We start from the raw sequence: 18,732 nt of genomic DNA on the forward strand, positions 1-18,732 counted from the left end.
TCTACTGATTTCTTTGCTCATAAGCTGTCTGTCGTTGCAGGCGCATACTAGATTCCCTTCTTAAGATTTCCTGAGCTTCGCTAACCTCTTTGTTCTCATTTCCGCACTATTTCACTATGAACGCTCGTCCACATAAGCAATCTATGTCGGAGCTAAAGCTTCGCAGGCTCACAGAGCACAACCAACGACTGCGAGAGGATCTCGCGCGACCGCGAATGAGAGTGAGCGAAGCTAGCACAAGGTACCGTCCTATTTTCTTCCCACCATGGTCGGGCACATAAGATCTTACCCTCGACCTCCGTCTTACAGTCTAATTCGTTACTGCAAGACCACAAAAGACCATCTGGTGCGTTTGTGCTGCCAATGCTTTCAGCGCCTTGACTGGCTCCACAATTTCGTTTTGTGTGCCTATGTGATTTACGCTCATACAACCTATTTTCAGGTACCTTCTGTGTGGGGACCTGTTGGAAAGGGTGAGGACCCGTACGCACCTCCACAAACAGGCTGCACCTGTATCGTGATGTGATATGTTACTCCTTATACCCCATACCGTGACATACCCCCTTTCATTTTCTGGCTATGGAGAGACCGAAGGAGACTCCGAACACCCCTTTCCTGCGCGACACATCCACGCATCCTACGCACACTCAAACTGCCCACGCTCGTTACACATATCCTACATCTCCTCATCATTGTGACTTTCCAAAACCAGATGGACGATGCTTCATGGCTTGCACATTCTTACACTCCAGTCGTATACATATTGCTGCAAACCCTTCGCTGCTTCGAGTCATTCCAAGGTCTATCCATTTCGAGCATGTCACTCTTTGCATGATTCATTCTCTCATTTTTTGCATGGCTCCGTGTTTTATTTGTTTTTATCAGTTCTTGTCTCGGTTGGAAGTGCATCTATGTGATATATATGTGTTGAGGAAGAGACCTTCGACAATAAAGCCAATTACTATCATATTAAATTCTGAGCCAAGACCTAGTGAACTATTTGAAAATAGCTTTCGATCAACATGTGAGCTCTTTGTCCTTATTACCAGGAGTCTTGTCCTGTCAGTTTGTTCTTATATCCTAGTTTCTCGTTATAAACAACAGATGTCTCTTCGTGAATTCCTGCTGCATCTACTCGCGCCCATCTCTGAAACGCGTTCCGTTGTTCACATAACAGTTTTAGGAAGTGCACCACAAATTCGATCGTCTGTACAGTTGGTTCACACCTTCAGTTACGTACTCCTCTCTGTGCCATGATCCAAGACGTGCGCCTGCAAATTCGCGAGTTTGCTGCGCCAGCGGCGCAAAAACTGGGCATCGGCAAGATATCTGACTTTGCCGATGTTATCTTGCTCTCTTTCGTGTTCTTTACTACTGTGCACAATAGTTTCTCACCTGCAGTAAGCGGTGTGCTCTTTCCTGTCTCATATGGGAATGCAGGAAAGAGAGCGAAGAACAACTGGTGAGGGTGACTACACTACACCTCTTGGGCAGGTGATAATCCACAACTACAGGAATATACGCGTGGCATCGCTCGTCCATGCTATCTTGATCATATTCCTTGCCGGGCGCTGTCTCAATCTCCCGAGCCTTGACCAAAATCGCGCCTTTGGTTGGCATGAAGATGCAGGGTTTGTAATAGCTATCGCAACGGGGTGAGTCAACTCTGAGCGAACGCCAACACTGTTTTTTTTGAGTTCGCTCCAGTTACTTCATCTGGGACACTTTGGAATCGATCATCCATTTCAGTGACGTTGGATTCGTTTTCCATGGTACGTGTCCAACGAGTTGCTTCGCAAACTTGCTTCTAATAAACTAGCCCTAGGCATTTCGTGCCTTCTGATATATGGCCTTTCATTTGTGAGTGATACGATCATATCAGAGCCTCATGGAGAGGCCATATAACACGTTCATTTAGACGCCCTTTGTTCCTTACTATGCAGTACGCTTCTTGTTTTGGGAGCTGTAAGTGATGTATTACAGCAGACGTCTAGTTCCTTGTTCATGCTGTTCATAGGAGCACTGTATTCTTGAATATCCATTGGTAGGTCATAATTAGATATGCTCATGATGATGTAGACGAGCTTCGCTGGTAGGTTCTTGGACAAGACAGGAAAAACAGGCAGTGTCCTTCAGCTTGTCAATGGCATTGTTCTCATTACGACCTTCTTTTGTGTACGCTGCATCTGGGGCGGAATGATGGTCGGTGCCTATTTGAATCTGACGTCCTTTACACTGATGTTTTAAATGCAGTCATATGACTTCTTCGTGACTTTGAGTGGCGTGGACGACCAAATTTTGACACCATACCTCGTCATTTATGGAGGTGGCAACGTCTTGCTCCAAGGTCTCAACTGGTTCTGGTAAGACTTCCGCTGCCATTGTCTTGGAGGGCTAATTTGTGCTTATAAACCTCAGGTTCACCAAGATGATAGTTGCGCTTGTGAAAAGGTTTCAAGGAAAACCCAATGGTCACAAGGTCGTCAACGGAAAGACCAAGATATAACCAACTTTTAGATATCTTTTTGTTTTGGAGGTTGAATGCCAGCAGTAACGGATATTGTATGATTAAATCCACGGATCAGACCACTAGGCCACAGTGAACGCTGCCTCTACTTGCGTCCGTACTCTCCGCTCCCAGGCAACAAGGTTCACGCGTCGAGTGACCTCGATTCTTGTGCTGTCTATGCTATAAAAAAGACAGTGTAGGTACGCGAATGCGAGTGCATCCAAGCCAGTGGGATTTCTGCATTGTATCAATGAGTATACCTAAGTAGCAGCTTCGCGAATATTATAGTGACTTACTCTGAGCCAAGGAACCATTTGTCAGTTCCAAGTCGTTCTGAGAGTGAAGCGATGGCCTCCGCATACTGTCCTTGGATGGATGAGAGTGTAATGTTTGTTCCATACGATGGTAGTACTGAGCTCAAGCCGGTCAGAGGAGCAGGTGGTGGGCTGAGAGTGGCTGCTAGGGCCCTCCCTCCAGCGGTAGCTGTCCGGAGGAGTTGAGAGAGAGCAGGTTGTGGAGGCTCTGATAGAGTCTGGCAAGGGCAGTCAGGATGTGGTCTACATATGAGTCAGAATGCACGCACCAAAGCAGCATGTACTACTCCCTCTAGCAAGGAGACCCATGCGTGGCTCTCGTCCTTGAGTGTTTCATCACTGTAACCATTGAGAGGATCGTTCCCACCGTCAACTCGTCCATCCACCCAACCAGGGATAGAGCGTGGTGCTAACAGCTCACTGCTAGCATCTCCAAGCGCAGGAGTATGTAGACAAGGCAAACGACCATCGATTCCACCTTCTGGAGAGATGTCCCACCGTACAGCGATGTCAGTTACCCCACGCAAAGCGATATATGCCTGCCATTTCAGACACTCGGCGTCTGCGCTCAAAATATCGGAGTTAGATGTTTGGTCGGCTGCCGTTGTCCGAGGAGGTGCAATCCATAGCGTAGGCTTTTGCAAAGGACGTCTTGAGGTAACCGGAATTGGCGGGTAAGTGTGCAAGGGGAATTTGCTGAGGAACCTCTGGAGCGGTTCGGGAAGACTGAAAACCGATGCCATGCTCGAAGAACACTACATAGTACTACGATTTATTCGTTGAAGACGTTGAAGTATTTTCGTAGTAAACCTTAACTAATATAGGAAGATTACAGCCGAAGTCGAGACATTTATTACCAAAAAATCCTGTTATGGTATATATATCTTACAAAATTCGCGAGGTCCCCAAGGAACGCATCAGTAGTAACTTATGGGATTTCTTAAACTTGCTCACCGACGTTCGCGTCGACCACATTTGCTGGCAAACAACTGGCAACCTTATTAGACGTGCCGAGCTGGATTTACTCTATCTTCGTGTTTGAGCCACGTGTTCTGTGACTTCCGAATACTGAGCTTGCACACAAGCAAGCGTAGAACATGTCTGATCATGCGTCAAGTCCCTCTAGGCCAGCCACGCCAGTACCAGAAATACCACAAGTTGCACGTCCATTCCGCTTAAACTGGGATACATCCTCTCGTGTTCGAGGTCCAGGGAGCGTTTCAGAGACTACTGAAGGTCGTGGAGGTGACTATTTCGCAACACCTTTTCGCCTTGAACTGCCCAATCTGTCAACGACCAATATTGCTCTCGGCGCTTTACCACAGGAATGGAGTAGCACAACACAGGGATTCAATGGTAGGCTGCGCTGTCATTATGCGATGTGTGATGCTCATTGTTGCCAGCGATTTCAACGGTTCTCAATAATCCTCATAGACGCCAGGCACCTCCAAAAGCCCATTCCTCTCTCCCAACTGTGCTCCCAGCTAATTTACCGCGTGTGAAACGCAAGGATTTCGATCCGTATCTTCGAGCCATTGCGCCGGAATGGGAGAGGTTTGAGCGAAACATGCAGCTTGGTCGGGATGGTCAAGAACAGACGGACGCATCATTTAGTTCTCGTGATTCCACAGACACTCCGCTTACGCCACGCACGCCTCGTGCAGGAAAGCTAATAACACCACTTAGCTCCGTCCCTCAGGTGTTCTTCGACGCTCAATTTAATCTCGGCGACCCACAGATATTCAATGCAGTCATAGAACACCAGGAAGAAGATGAAGATTCCTCAGACCCTTCGTCGCTCTCGTATTCGCTCCCTCTTCTTGAGAAGCTCTCCCATCACGCAGATACTATCGAACAGCATCTCGTTCGAGAAATTTCTCTTCGGTCCACATCATTCTTTGCGGCATTAACCAACTTGCAAGACCTGCAGACCGAATCGGAAGAATGTCTTGATCGGATATCGAAGCTCCGTGGACTGCTCAAGGAGGTCGACGAAAAAGGCGCCAAACGAGGACTAGAAATTGTGAGGACAGAGTGTAAACTGCTCAATCTCAAATCTGTCTGTAGTGGTGTCAAAGAGGTCGGGGGCGTGCTGGAGATGACTGGTGTTGCAAAAGGATTAGTTGCGGCGGGACAGTGGGGCGAGGCTTTAACAGTCATTGAAGGCGTAGAAGCACTCTGGGATCCAGCAGCTGCTGAAGCACAACCTCCAGTTTCAGGCAGGGAAGCTCGCGCAGAACTTGTCCGTGTCCCTACCAATGGACGATCGTCTCCTCTTCCATCTATGCCGGAATCGCCTCCCCCAGAAAACGAAGTGACTAGGAAGGCTCCATCAATACCACTATCCTCCTTAACTGCATTCTCTTCTCTTCCTGCGCACGTTCGTGCATTGACGATGGAGATAACGTCCTCGCTTACCACGGAGCTCGTCAATGTGCTAAAGCTTGACTTACTAGATCGAGTGAATGGAGCACCTGAGCGGAATGGTAACGTGAATCTCTCTTTTAAGGATAGGTTGCGGCCCGTTCTTCAAGGCCTTTTGCGTACCAAAGGGATTCGCGAAGCCACAGTTTCATGGAGAGAAGTTGTGACAAGTGAAATGCAAGGTATTATGAAGCATGTATGTGCTGGGCACTTCAATGGTGCATGATCGTTGATTGTTCTCTATTCTCTAGCACCTTCCGTCTTTCAATACGGGTGAAGAGGAGTCCAAAGGTCCCAATGCTGCCTTAAGGTAAGCGGGGCATTGACTTTCTTGGTACCACTATCAACTGTCTTATGCTCCTTATAGTGGACTTGCAAATCTTCTTCGCTCCAAAGAGCATGGGGAGTTCCTATCGCTTCTCTCACAGCTGTATACGAGTCTTCTAAATGGTATCAAGGGTATTCAGGCCCAAAATGGCATACTAATAGAAGTGTTGCAAAGTTTGCTGTATGACCTTTTTTTCTCCTTCTCCGCCTTATCGCTCACTGTGCTTCCATACTTCCTGGTTCATATCTTACAGAGCGCCGAAACCATCAGTAGATATCATCTCATTTCAAGAAGAACTCTTGGATATTCTATCTTCAACTGCGGACCTCTCGAACAAGCTAGCGGCAATAGTTATTGGATATCGTTCCGAACAGCATGCGCAACTTGATATACCCGGCTTTCTTACCTTTTTCAATGCTTCGTGGGGCTTCGTGGTGCAATGCGAAGTGATATGCCGGCGGATGATCATGGGGCTGAGGGGAGTGGTCCTTGGTCAGGTACGTCCCTTTATCTAAGTCAATCAGATATGAAAACAATATGTTACTCCTAGGCAAAGCACTTCCTACAAGCGTTCCATCAGGCCCGAATTAGCCAATCAGCAAAACTTGTCGAAGACGAGCTTTGGAATCCGATGTCGGAAGTGCCTGCAGCACTGCAGCACATGGCAGATGTTTTGGTAGATTCCGCAGTCCGGGATTCCCCTGAGCTTATCGTAGGAGAGACAGATAGCTCGACTTCGGCCCAAAATCCGTTACTACCCCAACCTCCTTCAAGCAATCCGAATGGATCCGCGCCGTCATCCAAGTACCTTCGAATCGAAGGACCGTACTTCTGTGTTTCTGCCACAGGTGCTGTCCTCGGCCTGTTATTCGATTACCTTAAGCTTGTCGTAAATCTGCCCATGCTTAACATCGATACGATGGGTCGAGTGATAGAGTTTCTGAAGGCGTTTAACTCCAGGACCTGTCAAGTTGTTCTTGGCGCTGGAGCCATGCGGTCAGCTGGTCTGAAGAATATCACAGCAAAACATCTTGGTAGGCACTGTTCATCCTCCCTGACACTTAGGAACCACTGACGTCATCCCTTCAGCGCTGGCGTCACAGTCCTTGTCCATAATGATCGCACTCATTCCCTATGTACGAGAAACTTTCCGTCGTCACCTGAGTCCAACCCAGGCAGTGATGCTAATCGAATTTGATAAACTCAAGAGGGTGCGTCCGGAACCGCCGTACGTCATCACCGAATCTCACTCGTGTCCTAAATGTAGGACTTCCAAGAGCATCAGAGTGAAATTCATTCCAAGTTGATTTCTATTATGGGCGATCGCACTAGTGCACATGTCAAATCTTTACAGGCAAGTTTTACGCCCTCTGCCGTAATCTCTCCCGCGGCTCGGGGCCTTGAAAGCTAAACCCAGTGCAAATAGAACGTTGATTGGGATCGGCCCAAACAGGGAGAAAGTGTCAATAATTACATGGAACTTCTCGTCAAGGAGACTGTCACACTTCACAAGGTGCTCTCGAGGTACCTGACCGCACCAGTTGTGGAGGTTTGTGATACTTATGTTATACGTGCTAACCTAAGTTCGCTTACATTCGTGACCTACTGCAGTATGTGATGTCTCAGGTGTTCGCTACGATCAATCACCGCCTATCCGAAGAATACAGCAAGATCGACTTGCAAAGTCAAGAAGCGAAAGACAGGTGACTAGAATAGTTGCCCTATCTTTGCGCCTCGTGACGACTTTGACAGGATGCTCGCTGATGCGCACTACCTTTACGAGAAATTTTCCGTTCTGAAAAACGTCGGTGCGCCCACAAATATGCTCAAGAATCTGGTTGTGGAAAAGGTTTTGTCTCGGAAGTCGGCGTTCAGTAATATCCGAGCCACAGCAAGTCCCAACGAGCGCATCAAGGGGCTGCTGTCACGGAAAAACAGTGTCAAGCCGGACAAGCCACTACCCGCAGTCAATTCTTCTCCGACATCTAGTCCGCTGCCACCACCTCCTCAGGGGGCACCTACCCATGCTGCCACCGTGGAAGAATATCGAAGTGGGAGTCCAACCCTTGATGTTGTGGTGCCACCCTCACGAAGCAGTTCTCGCGCCCGCGGGATAACAGACTTCAAACAAGTAGAATCTTCTTCCGGAGATGTAGATGTGGCGGCAAAGGATGTACTTCCACCCCTTCCCGATGACGCCAATCACTCGCTACTTTCAGAAGCCGACACCTCTAACGGTGTCGCTTCTGAGATGGAAAGTAATTCCGCATCGACAGCATTCCATAGGAAGGAGGAGCGTGAGATCAGTGATAACCACGACGAAGTTCCACCTGCGGTTCCTATATTACCTTGCAATGGCGATAGTTGATAATTTTGGTTGACAATTGCAATTTAGATAGCAATTATGGGTTCTTGCAAGATTTTTAGAAAACCGGAACATTCTAGTGTTACACTTGGTGGCGTATTCCTCACAAATATCATGCCCGACAGGTCGTCCATTCCCTGATCCCATTGTTTTGGTCAGATGAACCTTTCCCGTGCTTGTCCGGTCGTTCAGATATGGAGACTGTATTTATATACCGCAACAAACAAAGGAAACTGAAGACGGGCCCCGTTTGGATGTTGGAGCCACTGAAACTTTGTCTCTCTTTGTTCCCTTACGTTGACGCGGGACCCGCACAAACGTTAACTGCACTTCGGATCCAAATGTGGGGAAACGAAAATCGAGGAAGAAATTTAGAAGAATATTAACGACTATTAATAACAGCAGACTGCTGCGCTAACTGAGCTTGATGTGTCCCACGAAGCCAAGATCGTGCTGCTGCAATGCTGCAAGTCCTGAGGCCTGAATGTTAAACTGGCTCTGTGACAGCCTCTGACAGATACATGTGTGGCCCAGCGTATCGTGTATTACGTCCGCGTGACACACTCTTGGTTATGACGCGGGATGTATCCAATATTGTATTGACCGACGGTGACCAAATGGTTCCAGACCGCCTGAGCTAGAAATGGGTGAATCTTCATTACGGTTCTACAGAAACTAGCCTTTACTGAGGGAAAGTCCAGAGCTGAGAGCCGGTACCAATGGCATCACGGGCGACTTGCGTCGACTGGTCTGGTCCTCACCCTCAAGGTCACGACTGTGCGACGGGCGGCTATTGTACCTCAAGTCCAATAATGATGCACGGTGTTAGGGTGCATGCTGCAGGAGCTGTGCGAGACTTTTGATATTATCCTCAGGTGACGAATCAGTATTTCCGTCCTCAACTTTATTACGTGCGAACGATGAATCTCACCCGTGGTAACGTCACTCGCAGACGTTCTGTCTACTACTACGTGACAGAACTGGATGAGATGAATATATCAGTGGATTGCACTCTTCTGAGGGCGAATAAACGGACCTAAGAGCTTGGCGTTCTGTGATATGCCAGGTATCACATTACTTTCACGTCTTTCACACCTTCGTGAACGGTTGCTTCCCCCAATTTCAACTAAAGCACGAGTAATGGTGTCAAGTGATACCTATGACAGCTCAATGTCGCGCAATCAAACGTGCGACGGTGCACGAACAATGGATGGAGAACGTTGCTGACAAATGATCTAATGTACAAATGTGCGAATGTGACGCTATGTGACGTGGTTCCTTGGGTCTCCGGTGAGATCACACGCTTTGATTCAAGTTGGATTTCCGGTCTTGTCTGAATTGAGTCATCTAATTCGTATTTATTATTTCTCAAATATTCCATTCATCGTACCGCCTCCCCCGTATTTAAGCCCGTGCTGTTCCTTTCCATTTTTCTCATAAGTCCCATCACTGCACTCCGACGACGCCTTCAACAGCGTGCTCTAGTTCTCCATAAACAAGCTTAGTTCTTTACGGTACCCTTTGTTGCCCAACTAGGCCTCATGTTCGAGGAGATATGCCTAACATGCTCCAAACACCTCCGCGATGATGGGTATGCACTTCCCTATGCCCAGCTACCTACTTCTGACTTCATGTATCAATATAGTCGTGCTTACTGCAGTGATGAATGCGAAAATTCGGACATGTACAATTCTCCGTCTATTTCTTCTGCCAGCAGTGCCCTTTCGTCTCCATACATCGATTTTACTCCCGGTGGCGAAGTTCCACCGCTCATGCCATCTGCATTAGGAACCGCGCTCAGCAGTAATTTCCAGAAGCGAGGCCGGTATTCCGTATCGTCTTCGTCCACCTCTTCAGCTTCGTGGTCCCTCTTCACTGACGCTGAAGAGGAAGGTTATGCTTCTGTCAGTATTGACGACGAAGCCGTCTATGAAGGAGATGGTTTAGAGTCAGGTGTATCCGGTGACGGCTTCGCACGGTCCGCAGGCTACTTACATCCGTGTAAGTCCTCAGGACTTAGCTACACTCGCCAACCATCGGCTACCAACAACCGCTCAACCATTCCCCTTCTTCACCGCCGAACATCTTCTACATCTAGCTCAGGTTTCGGACAAGTTCATTCCTCCGCTGAAGATGACGCTGACTCTATAAATGACGTTTCCTTCCACGAGAAACCTTCGGAGCGAGGGCAGGAGCATAACAAGCTTACTGTTACATCCAAGTATAAAAAGAGCCGCAATCGTGCGAGTCTCCCTGCATATTTCTCTCTTCTGCAGGTCAGCTCCCCCCAACGCAGCTCGCCGCCGCTTTCCACTAGTTCAGGAAACACAATCAATCGTGCTTCCCCTCCTACACCAAAATTAGCTTCATTGCTAGCTATTTCTGGCATTCGCCCTGTTGTCGAAGCGACGCCCCGTGGGCGGCGACGCGAACCCGATGCGAGTAGTCGCTCCAACTCCCGTTCTCGTGCACGCCAACAGACTCTGGTTCCTGGCCTTCGCGAACGTCAGGATAGCCGCAGCAGCGTCGAGCAAGTCTTTAATTGGACCTGTGCTCCGTTGACTCGGGGTCGTCCAAGTGTACGGCGCAACTCGTCACCACTTCCGAAGATGATGTCCTCGGTGCAGCAATTCGAGGAAACACCTTTCGTTAATTCCATCGATGAGACACACGAACGCAGGGGCCGCTTCAAGCGCAACGAGCTTGGCGGACCAAACTCGCGTGATGCGCCGGGTTATGGGAATGGCAGGAGCGGCTTGCGAGATCGGGTGCGAGAGCGCCAGCGCGGTGTCGATGCCGGTCTTCTGTAACCGCGCCCCCAAAATTCATTTCTCGTTGCGCATGCCGCGCCAATATGTCTTTGCACCTCAGACGTGACAAAACCAATGATCCGAGTAAGCGACTTCCTCGGCTCTGCCTACGACCATGATCGACTCCTTCTGCATCGTACTCTCGTCACATTGCACTCAAACAAAAAATAACCGCACTAGCTTGTCACTCGCTCTTCTATATCGACCATACGTAACATATCTACCTCATCAAAGTATACGGCAGAACTTCTAGTAGTCGCAGAAAATTTACGGAAATCATAGCACGCATTCTTCGTCTTCACATCACCATTCATTACTTATTCGTGGTCGTCACATTCAAAACTAGCATTCATCGTACCATTTAGCATTGACTTTCACCATTCTGTGGTCGTCACATCGGATCGAGGGGAATCATTATCAAGTACCATACATTGCCCAACGTTATTGTGCAATAATATTCGCTCTCCCTCTGTAGTCCACGTAACTGAGCACCACAAAATTATGTGAACACGACAGATCAGAGATGGGGGCGGACCGTGGCATGCACCTCGTTGCAGACGTGCAGACCTAAGCTCCATCATTCTTGAGTGACAAGAGGTGACTACAGTAGATGTCCAGTGATTAGTGGTGCCGCAAGTGGCCGTATCATATCGAAGTAATAGCTCCGATCCTTTCCATTTGCTGATACACGGCAATATAACGTGTTTCATGGTAATTCGTGAGCTAAAGATAAGCCACAAAGCCCGGTAACGTATTCCTCCAGCAAGCAAACACGATGACGAGGCTGGGCACGGGCAAGGACCAGCTAATGGCAATAATGTATTAACGTTGCAGAGTGGGCCTTGTGCTCAGAATATTGTTCGCGGCGTGTTGGTGCGAAAGGGTGCGAACCTTCGACACGCGACGGCGGACTTCCATTTCAGGAACTTACGGTACTGGCTAGACCAAGCCCTCCCAAGTCCCCTTCAACCCATCAAGGTGAAGGTTTGTCTTCGTCAGGTATTCATCCTTTACCAACTACTGCTAAATCATCCAGAAATCCTCGTAAATATTCTAGTTTTGCAATTGCACCTCTGGTGCTGCATGAACATAGCTAGCCACAGAATCATCAACTTGCCATCATTGATTCACTTACTCAGCTAAATACTGCAGAGGACAATTGTCCTACACGCCTAGGGCCGTCTCCAAGCCTGGAATCTGCAACGGTTGAGAGTCACGGCCAATCTACTACCACACAATCAAGGGCAGCTGCTGTACAAGCCCATACAACTACTTCGATACCGACTACCGGACATCGGTCACAGCTTGAGGAATCTATAGGTGGCTTGCAGTCTACTATATCAGCAGGTGCGGTTCGTTTGGGTTTCAAAGTCCAGATCATGTCTACTAACAACTCATTCCTTTATATCCAGATACTGAAGTTTCAAGGCCTCGCAAACGACAAAGAATCGATAGCACAAATACTCTGGACTCCACTTCAGCCTCCCTGACTGTCAACAATAGTCTTCGCGTCACTAATTCTCCCCTAAGCGCCATGCGAATTCCTGAGCCTGATAATCATTCCAATTTATCTTCTTCATATGATTCTGTACCAGAGGCAGGCCCGTCTTGCGTCACCTTGGACAAGGCTAGTCATTCCAATGGAATAAATAAGGAGAATGGGTACTCTGCTCCAGTGTCAAATGGCACTACTTCAAACGGATCTCCAACAATGGGGAACGGCCTCGCCAAGCACAGTTCATCCATCCCGCGAGTGTCACTGCCAGGCACCACCCTCTACGATGACCCATATCTTGATCGAGAAGAGTTCGTGAGATTAGTTATCCAAAGTCTTAGAGACGTCGGGTATATGTAAGCGATTTTTTTTTGGCTCACATGCTCTTCCCTTATTACGTTCCCTTCAGAGAATCTGCTGCCACTCTCGAAGCAGAGTCAGGGTACTCGTTAGAAGCACCTGTGGTGTCAGAGTTTCGGCAACATATTCTGCGCGGCGCCTGGGCTCATGCAGAACCTTTGCTCGTTGAACTTGGGGTGACTAATGCTGACGCTCTTCTGGTATACATATCTTCCTGTGGTGGACATACTCCTCAGTCCCTGACGGTTCTATTTTTAGGATGCGCGGTTCCTCATTGGAAAGCAGAAGTATCTCGAATTACTTGAAGCGCGGAAAACCACCGCTGCGCTGCAGGTGCTGCGGAACGATCTGGCTCCTTACAGTACCACGTCAGAACAGGGGGAACTCCACGTATTATCTAGGTGCGCTCTTTGAAATATCTCCATATTGTACATTCGTGATAATTCTCGTCCAGCTTGATGATGTGTTCAGATCCCCAAGATCTGCGCCGACGTGCATCCTGGGATGGAGCGTCGGGAATTTCACGGCGACAACTTCTTGATGATCTACAACGTTAGTATGAGATCCGAATAGAAATATCTCTCTGTACTCTTATACGTTTTGTTCAGCTATTGACATCTTGTCTCGCAGATTATATACCTTCTTCGACCATGATTCCCCAACGCCGCTTTTCTACCCTTCTTGCACAGTCGCGAGAATATCAACGATATCGCTGCCTCTACCACAACTCACTTGTGGATCCATCTTCATCTTCATTATTTAGTGACCACACATGCGACAAGGAATCTTTCCCTCGAATAACAACCACCATCCTCGAAGTCCATTCAGATGAGGTGTGGAATGTGGCCTGGAGTCATGATGGTACTCGTCTTGCAAGCGCGAGTAAAGACAAGACTGCTATTATTTGGCGCATTGGGGTTGGTTGGACTGACTCGCAACGTCTAACATGCTAATTTTCGACTCCACAGCTCGAGGCTGAACCATCATCCCGTGATTGTATAGCAGAATTCATCTTGCGCGATCACCCATATCCTGTTGGTTGTTTGGCTTGGTCACTAGACGACTCTATCTTATCTACGTCTGCGGATCACCTCATTTTGCTATGGAACACGAAGGTTAGCTTTAAATTCTCATGTTTTGCTTTGCGATACTCATGAGCTGTAGACTGGAGCTTTGATGAAGACACTCGAGAATCATGCTGAGACAGTATCTGCCTTGGTATGGCTACCCGACGGCTCAGGGTTTATGTCTGGTAGCCTCGATCGCAAGATCATACTATGGGTATGCCTATCGTGGGTTTATGTTATCGCGCCTCACCTCATTTTTAACAGGACATGGAGGGTGAACTACGGGAATCATGGAATGATATAGCCATACGTGTCACTGACGCTGCGGTGACTCCTGATGTGAGACGCCTGGTCGCTGTTGGGATGGGATACAACCCTCCCCCAACGTTGGCTCGTGCCAACATCCGAGATGCATCGCCACCCATTGTATCTAATGGCAACGGTAATGCAGTGGCACCGCGTTCGCCAGAGAATCGAATGATCATTTACGATCTCAAGACGGGACAGGTTGAGCTGTATGTTCCAAGCATGTTTGTTTCAGCATCTTTACTCATCGATCTTTGCACACAGATCTGTTCACATGGAGGGTGAACTTACTAGCGTGAAGATTTCGGAGGATTCTCGCTATGCATTAATCAATCATGCTCCAGATGTGACTACCCTCTTCCTTGCATCAAACCCAACCATATCACTAACCAGGCATCAAAGGAAATCCATTTGTGGGATTTGGAAGAGTTCAGGCTTGCACGCAAGTTCACTGGGCAACGACAGGGTCACCATGTCATCCGCAGTTGCTTTGGTGGCATCGATGGCAACTTCGTCGTTAGTGGGAGTGAAGGTATAAACGACCTTCATAGCGTCCTGCCAGTTCGCACTCACAAAACACTTCCAGATCGCAATGTTTATGTCTGGCATCGAGACACGGGTACACTTCTAGAGGTACTGGAAGGTCACGGCTTGGGAAGCGTGAATTCCGTAGCCTGGAACCCCCGCAATAAGCGCATGTTTGCATCGTGTTCGGACGATAACACGATACGTGTGTGGGAGGCACCTGCTTCTGCGGGTGAACTACTTCGAGGGTTTGGCATCTCTGCGCCCGAGCCAGAGATGATTGGGAAGGGAAAGGGCAAAGTAAAGCAACCTTGGGCCTATAACGATGGGGGGTTATAGTGAAGTGGTGCTCTTAGGGACTCAGTGGACATCAATGATCTTTCGTGAATGCTTTTGCATTTTCACTGCTACTTTTCCTTCATCGCACAACATAAAGTCTGATCAATTATCTTCCACACGACATATCATGCATAGTATAGATTGTTAAAGTAGCAACCCCGACAAGGACGAGGATAGTGTTTACATAGCTTACTCAAATTATTTTTCAAATGTCACGTGAGCGCGTCACGTCGCGTCGCATTTGTTCATCCCACCCAGATATCTCAAGGACACCACTGACCGCTTCACATTCTTTACCTCTGCTAAATCATACCCCTTTGTCTTCTTATATGATTATTTTTGCACTACTTTCGTTTCCGGTGCTTTGGGCATTCGCCTGGGGCAAGGAGTCCGCATGGAACGGTCAGACTCCTCCAGGGACAGACACACCAGGTCCATTCTGGCCCTATTACGTCCCGCCAGGAGCAAAAAGTTACGATTCATCATCTCCGCTCATTCACTTCACTGGTTCTTGGCTTGACTCCTTCAATAGCATGTACGTCGCAACGACCCTGCGTTGGACCGACGAGAAAGGAGCTGCTGCCCGGATGACGTTCGTGGGCACTGGTATCGAGTGGTTTGGTGGTCTGGACAGGAGTCATGGAATTGCCGCGGTGTTCATTGATGGGAAAAAAGTGCAGGAGATCGATACCTGGAACAACGTGTCGCGCAAACAGCAACGGATCTTCTGGACTTTTAACCTGCCGTACGGGAAACACACCATCAAGGTTATAAACCTTGGGAAGGGACGAGTTGACAGCCCAGTTATCGACATAGATGCCTTTGTTGTCACGGAAGGTCATATGACCCTTCCCATGACCCTTCCCATGACCCTTTCTCTGACCCTTGACCTGTCAAACGCAGCAACCCAGCCAGGACAGATCCAGTCCTTCGCTTCGCAGACTCAATGGACATTGGAACAAAAGGGCGTAACTGGCGTATCTGCCATGCAGCTTACCGTGATCTCCGATACTCACGCTCTTATCATTGATAAAGTTGAACATAATCCCGTGTCGATTGGGGGGCATCCAGCATGGGCTGCCTTGTTCAACCTCCGGACGCATGCCGTTAGGCCCCTCAAGGTCGAATCCAACTCCTTTTGTGCCGGCGGGACTTTTCTGAGCAACGGAACTCTGATCAACGTCGGGGGTAATCCTGTGGTCGGCGGGTATACGTCTGCGGCAGACTTCGGAGACCTCGATGGCTTGCAGGCAGTTCGCATCTTCGAGCCTTGTCCATCTGCCTCCGCTGCTCATTGCAACATCTATGAGAATCACTCCCGCATCCGCATGGCTAGCCCCCGTTGGTACAATACAGTCATTCGAATCTCGGACGGAAGCGCTATGATCGTTGGGGGATCAAAGAAGGGTGGGTGGATGAATAATGAGACAGTGAATAACCCCACTATCGAATACTGGCCTCCAAAGTCCATCCACAACTCGATTGGTCTGCCTATACATCTACCGTTCCTGGTCCGCACCCTCAACGCGAACCTTTTCCCCATTGTGTTCTCGCTTCCAGACGACAGGATCTTCATGGCCGCCAATCAAGACGCTATAATATACGACTGGCGGACGAATCAGGAACAGCATCTTCCGCGGATCCCTAACGAATGCCGAGTTACGTATCCTATGGCAGCTGCTGGCCTCCTCCTTCCTTTGTCCCCCGAAGATGGTTATACTGCAGAGATCTTGTTGTGCGGAGGTTCCACGATTGATGACAAGAAACCAGGTTACGAGATTTCTTCTCAAGATTCGGCATCTTCTCAGTGCTCTCGCCTGCTGCTTACCGACCAAGGAATTGCTGCAGGGTGGGTGGTCGAACAGATGCCCGAGGCGCGTCACATGCCGGATGCAGTCTTGCTCCCAACTGGCGAGGTTCTAATTGTCAATGGCGCGAGAACTGGAATCTCAGGCTACGGCAACGTTAGTCGATCAGGTCGGGCAGTCGAACGCAGATCATCCAGTCCTTACGCCAGTTTTATATGATCCCATCGCCTCAGCTGGGCAACGCTTTTCCTCTGAGGGAATAAGAAGTAGTACGATTCCGAGGATGTACCACTCGGTCGCGACACTGACGCCCAGTGGCGATATCATGGTGGCTGGGAGCAACCCGAACTTGGATCGGAGCGAGGTGAAGTATGGGACGGAGTATAGAGTTGAGTGGATCGGTCCTCCATACATGAAAAAGAACAGGCCGCTCGTGCACAAGCCCCCTAAGGCTCTCCTGTATGGACAGAACCTCACCCTGAGTGTCAAATTCCCACCTTCCACAGACAAAGCCCGGAATATCAAAGGTGGGTTTACTACCACCCAGCTCGAGCCGCCAACCTTACGATTATGCACTTTAGTTGCGCTGATGGATCTTGGCTTTGTAACCCATGCTGTTCACGCGAACAGCCGTCTGGTGTATCTGAGCTCTTCACTCTTCAGTGATGGACATTCGCTACAGATCACTGGTCCGCCTAGACCTGCCGTATATCCACCAGGACCAGGTTGGATATACGTCGTCGTGGATGGTGTTCCTAGTGTCGGATTTCAGGTGATGGTAGGGAACGGTGATGGACCCCCTGTAGACCACACTGCCTGGGACAAGTGCAACCGCTTTTTCCCCACTCTTTATCCGCATTACTGAAGTATCTATTGACAGTTTGCTGAAAATGACTGCGGTAGACCAATACGAAGCATCGAAGAAGACGAAAGGAAAGAAAAAAGGAAAGAATGTCGACAACACAGAGTAATATATATGCTATCCTAGCTTCCACGGTTGCTCGACCGTTTGCCTCTCATCCTGTTATCTATTTTGCTCACGGACTGACGTTTGAGCTTAACATGTATTGCCAGCAATAGATTTGTACACAACGTTTTGTATCGCTGTTTCCGATGATGAAGTATGAAAAACAAAGATGATAAATCTGTCTATACACAAAAATTACAGTGCCCGCTGCTTCATACGACTGCTAACAGTCCTAAGTCCGGCATAAACTTTTCCGGGTGGTGAGCCCAAGATTAAAGAGACGATTGCATCGCGCGCAATTTTGATGTTTTGGAAGGAGCCCATGATGTGGATTTTCCTGTGTGCCCAAGGCATCAATTATGCTGTCAAGATGAAATAAGAGAACACAGATTCACGTGTCAGCGAGCACGATACGAGTCCGGCTAGTGTTCTCGATTGTGAACTTGGTTTTGCCGTCCTGTCCCGCTATCCGTCCTGAAACGATCATAAGCGAAGTAATATATAATGCGTGCTTATATACCGACCGATTGCTCTGCTAAGATGATCGCCATGAAGTGTTTTTACGTCTTTAATCTCAAATGAGTCGAGGTAAAGATCGTCCATTCGTAGAAGTGCTATCGCGTCCTGTAATTCAATCTTAGAGATGCATAAAGATATCAGCGATCAGCACTCACGTTGACGTCAAATCCAAGAGCATATGCCTTCACAAAATCAGCTCCTTTCTGCAAAGCACCGATTTCTGTGGTAGCTTTTGATGTCTGCAGCGATGCGATAAGCATATAATCTCCAGGGACAGGCGAACGCGCACTCTAATTTCTAAACACCGCCTCTGAACATTCATTCGCACTTGTAGCCCAAGGATCTCGGTGAGAGGACTGAAAATATTTATCCAGTCCTTTTTTATGGGTGTCATGCGATGCGGAGGTATTGGTATACGCCTTGTCTCCGATTTCAGAGCAGATTGTGTCGCAGATGCAGGCAAAGCCGGAAAAGAGGGCGCCGAGCTTGCCTCTAGGGCGGGGGTAGGGTCAATTTCGATCATCAAATCGTCATCTTCGGTCGCGTGATTCGAGTTCAAAGGGGGAATAACCCCCGAAGACATCTCTTCGTCGCCG

The 18,732-nt window shown here is 48.6% G+C and overlaps 9 protein-coding genes across 9 annotated transcripts; 7 read left to right on the forward strand and 2 right to left on the reverse strand.

The window, feature by feature from the left end:
- Positions 1 to 116: 116 nt before the first annotated feature.
- Positions 117 to 526, forward strand: BJ212DRAFT_1257371 (G-protein gamma-like domain-containing protein; the record flags this gene model as incomplete). The annotated part of the gene is made up of 3 exons (XM_041329849.1): positions 117 to 241; positions 310 to 346; positions 443 to 526. 3 exons carry the CDS (start codon positions 117 to 119, stop codon positions 524 to 526), a joined length of 246 nt encoding a protein of 81 aa, XP_041199755.1.
- On the forward strand, positions 431 to 1,645 carry BJ212DRAFT_15529 (uncharacterized protein). Its single transcript, XM_041341925.1, has 2 exons — positions 431 to 1,462; positions 1,515 to 1,645. Exon 1 carries the CDS (start codon positions 580 to 582, stop codon positions 1,255 to 1,257), a length of 678 nt encoding a protein of 225 aa, XP_041199756.1. The 5' UTR covers positions 431 to 579; the 3' UTR covers positions 1,258 to 1,462; positions 1,515 to 1,645.
- BJ212DRAFT_15509 (TLC domain-containing protein) lies at positions 1,007 to 2,750 on the forward strand. The gene is made up of 9 exons (XM_041341911.1): positions 1,007 to 1,462; positions 1,515 to 1,655; positions 1,708 to 1,772; positions 1,826 to 1,860; positions 1,919 to 1,965; positions 2,018 to 2,044; positions 2,097 to 2,202; positions 2,254 to 2,363; positions 2,419 to 2,750. The coding sequence occupies exons 1-9, from the start codon at positions 1,254 to 1,256 to the stop codon at positions 2,504 to 2,506; spliced, it is 828 nt and encodes a 275-aa protein (XP_041199757.1). The 5' UTR covers positions 1,007 to 1,253; the 3' UTR covers positions 2,507 to 2,750.
- Positions 2,751 to 3,019: 269 nt separating this feature from the next.
- BJ212DRAFT_1309209 (uncharacterized protein) lies at positions 3,020 to 3,658 on the reverse strand. The gene has a single exon (XM_041333920.1). It carries the CDS (start codon positions 3,564 to 3,566, stop codon positions 3,078 to 3,080), a length of 489 nt encoding a protein of 162 aa, XP_041199758.1. The 5' UTR covers positions 3,567 to 3,658; the 3' UTR covers positions 3,020 to 3,077.
- A 262-nt stretch (positions 3,659 to 3,920) lies between these two features.
- BJ212DRAFT_1474119 (Vps54-like protein-domain-containing protein) lies at positions 3,921 to 7,943 on the forward strand (the record flags this gene model as incomplete). The annotated part of the gene is made up of 11 exons (XM_041339042.1): positions 3,921 to 4,179; positions 4,227 to 5,443; positions 5,499 to 5,557; positions 5,615 to 5,755; positions 5,829 to 6,072; positions 6,126 to 6,609; positions 6,665 to 6,786; positions 6,843 to 6,950; positions 7,002 to 7,124; positions 7,187 to 7,278; positions 7,328 to 7,943. The coding sequence occupies 11 exons, from the start codon at positions 3,921 to 3,923 to the stop codon at positions 7,941 to 7,943; spliced, it is 3,465 nt and encodes a 1,154-aa protein (XP_041199759.1).
- A 1,294-nt stretch (positions 7,944 to 9,237) lies between these two features.
- BJ212DRAFT_1565226 (uncharacterized protein) lies at positions 9,238 to 10,750 on the forward strand (the record flags this gene model as incomplete). Its single annotated transcript, XM_041341948.1, has 7 exons — positions 9,238 to 9,531; positions 9,586 to 9,893; positions 9,927 to 10,150; positions 10,172 to 10,277; positions 10,305 to 10,426; positions 10,451 to 10,497; positions 10,519 to 10,750. Exons 1-7 carry the CDS (start codon positions 9,482 to 9,484, stop codon positions 10,748 to 10,750), a joined length of 1,089 nt encoding a protein of 362 aa, XP_041199760.1. The 5' UTR covers positions 9,238 to 9,481.
- Positions 10,751 to 11,840: 1,090 nt separating this feature from the next.
- BJ212DRAFT_15851 (WD40 repeat-like protein) lies at positions 11,841 to 14,947 on the forward strand. Its single transcript, XM_041342352.1, has 12 exons — positions 11,841 to 12,097; positions 12,163 to 12,601; positions 12,655 to 12,805; positions 12,864 to 13,006; positions 13,060 to 13,157; positions 13,236 to 13,522; positions 13,574 to 13,720; positions 13,770 to 13,886; positions 13,937 to 14,187; positions 14,243 to 14,324; positions 14,372 to 14,510; positions 14,565 to 14,947. Exons 2-12 carry the CDS (start codon positions 12,285 to 12,287, stop codon positions 14,840 to 14,842), a joined length of 2,010 nt encoding a protein of 669 aa, XP_041199761.1. The 5' UTR covers positions 11,841 to 12,097; positions 12,163 to 12,284; the 3' UTR covers positions 14,843 to 14,947.
- A 148-nt stretch (positions 14,948 to 15,095) lies between these two features.
- Positions 15,096 to 17,691, forward strand: BJ212DRAFT_1309237 (putative copper radical oxidase). The gene is made up of 4 exons (XM_041333921.1): positions 15,096 to 16,806; positions 16,829 to 17,177; positions 17,232 to 17,475; positions 17,531 to 17,691. Exons 1-4 carry the CDS (start codon positions 15,172 to 15,174, stop codon positions 17,619 to 17,621), a joined length of 2,319 nt encoding a protein of 772 aa, XP_041199762.1. The 5' UTR covers positions 15,096 to 15,171; the 3' UTR covers positions 17,622 to 17,691.
- A 121-nt stretch (positions 17,692 to 17,812) lies between these two features.
- Positions 17,813 to 18,659, reverse strand: BJ212DRAFT_1256607 (uncharacterized protein; the record flags this gene model as incomplete). The annotated part of the gene is made up of 5 exons (XM_041329801.1): positions 17,813 to 17,954; positions 18,013 to 18,091; positions 18,142 to 18,241; positions 18,292 to 18,375; positions 18,426 to 18,659. 5 exons carry the CDS (start codon positions 18,657 to 18,659, stop codon positions 17,813 to 17,815), a joined length of 639 nt encoding a protein of 212 aa, XP_041199763.1.
- Between the last annotated feature and the right edge of the window lie 73 nt (positions 18,660 to 18,732).

Source organism: Suillus subaureus (assembly GCF_016647635.1).
Source record: "Suillus subaureus strain MN1 chromosome Unknown BJ212scaffold_1, whole genome shotgun sequence".
Lineage (NCBI taxonomy): Eukaryota > Fungi > Basidiomycota > Agaricomycetes > Boletales > Suillaceae > Suillus > Suillus subaureus.

Excerpts from the sequence above, each read along its gene's own strand:
- BJ212DRAFT_15529 (XM_041341925.1), top strand. The coding sequence starts at position 580 with ATGGAGAGACCGAAGGAGACTCCGAACACCCCTTTCCTGCGCGACACA.
- BJ212DRAFT_15509 (XM_041341911.1), top strand. The coding sequence starts at position 1,254 with ATGATCCAAGACGTGCGCCTGCAAATTCGCGAGTTTGCTGCGCCAGCG. Across the intron at positions 1,966-2,017 it reads CGCTTCTTGTTTTGGGAGCT|GAGCACTGTATTCTTGAATA; the intron begins GTAAGTGATGTA and ends TGCTGTTCATAG. Across the intron at positions 2,045-2,096 it reads GTATTCTTGAATATCCATTG|GTTCTTGGACAAGACAGGAA; the intron begins GTAGGTCATAAT and ends CTTCGCTGGTAG.
- BJ212DRAFT_1309209 (XM_041333920.1), bottom strand. The coding sequence starts at position 3,566 with ATGGCATCGGTTTTCAGTCTTCCCGAACCGCTCCAGAGGTTCCTCAGC.
- BJ212DRAFT_15851 (XM_041342352.1), top strand. The coding sequence starts at position 12,285 with ATGCGAATTCCTGAGCCTGATAATCATTCCAATTTATCTTCTTCATAT. Across the intron at positions 13,158-13,235 it reads ACTTCTTGATGATCTACAAC|ATTATATACCTTCTTCGACC; the intron begins GTTAGTATGAGA and ends CTTGTCTCGCAG. Across the intron at positions 13,721-13,769 it reads TTTTGCTATGGAACACGAAG|ACTGGAGCTTTGATGAAGAC; the intron begins GTTAGCTTTAAA and ends CATGAGCTGTAG.
- BJ212DRAFT_1309237 (XM_041333921.1), top strand. The coding sequence starts at position 15,172 with ATGATTATTTTTGCACTACTTTCGTTTCCGGTGCTTTGGGCATTCGCC. Across the intron at positions 17,178-17,231 it reads CAAAGCCCGGAATATCAAAG|TTGCGCTGATGGATCTTGGC; the intron begins GTGGGTTTACTA and ends TATGCACTTTAG. Across the intron at positions 17,476-17,530 it reads GACCACACTGCCTGGGACAA|TTTGCTGAAAATGACTGCGG; the intron begins GTGCAACCGCTT and ends ATCTATTGACAG.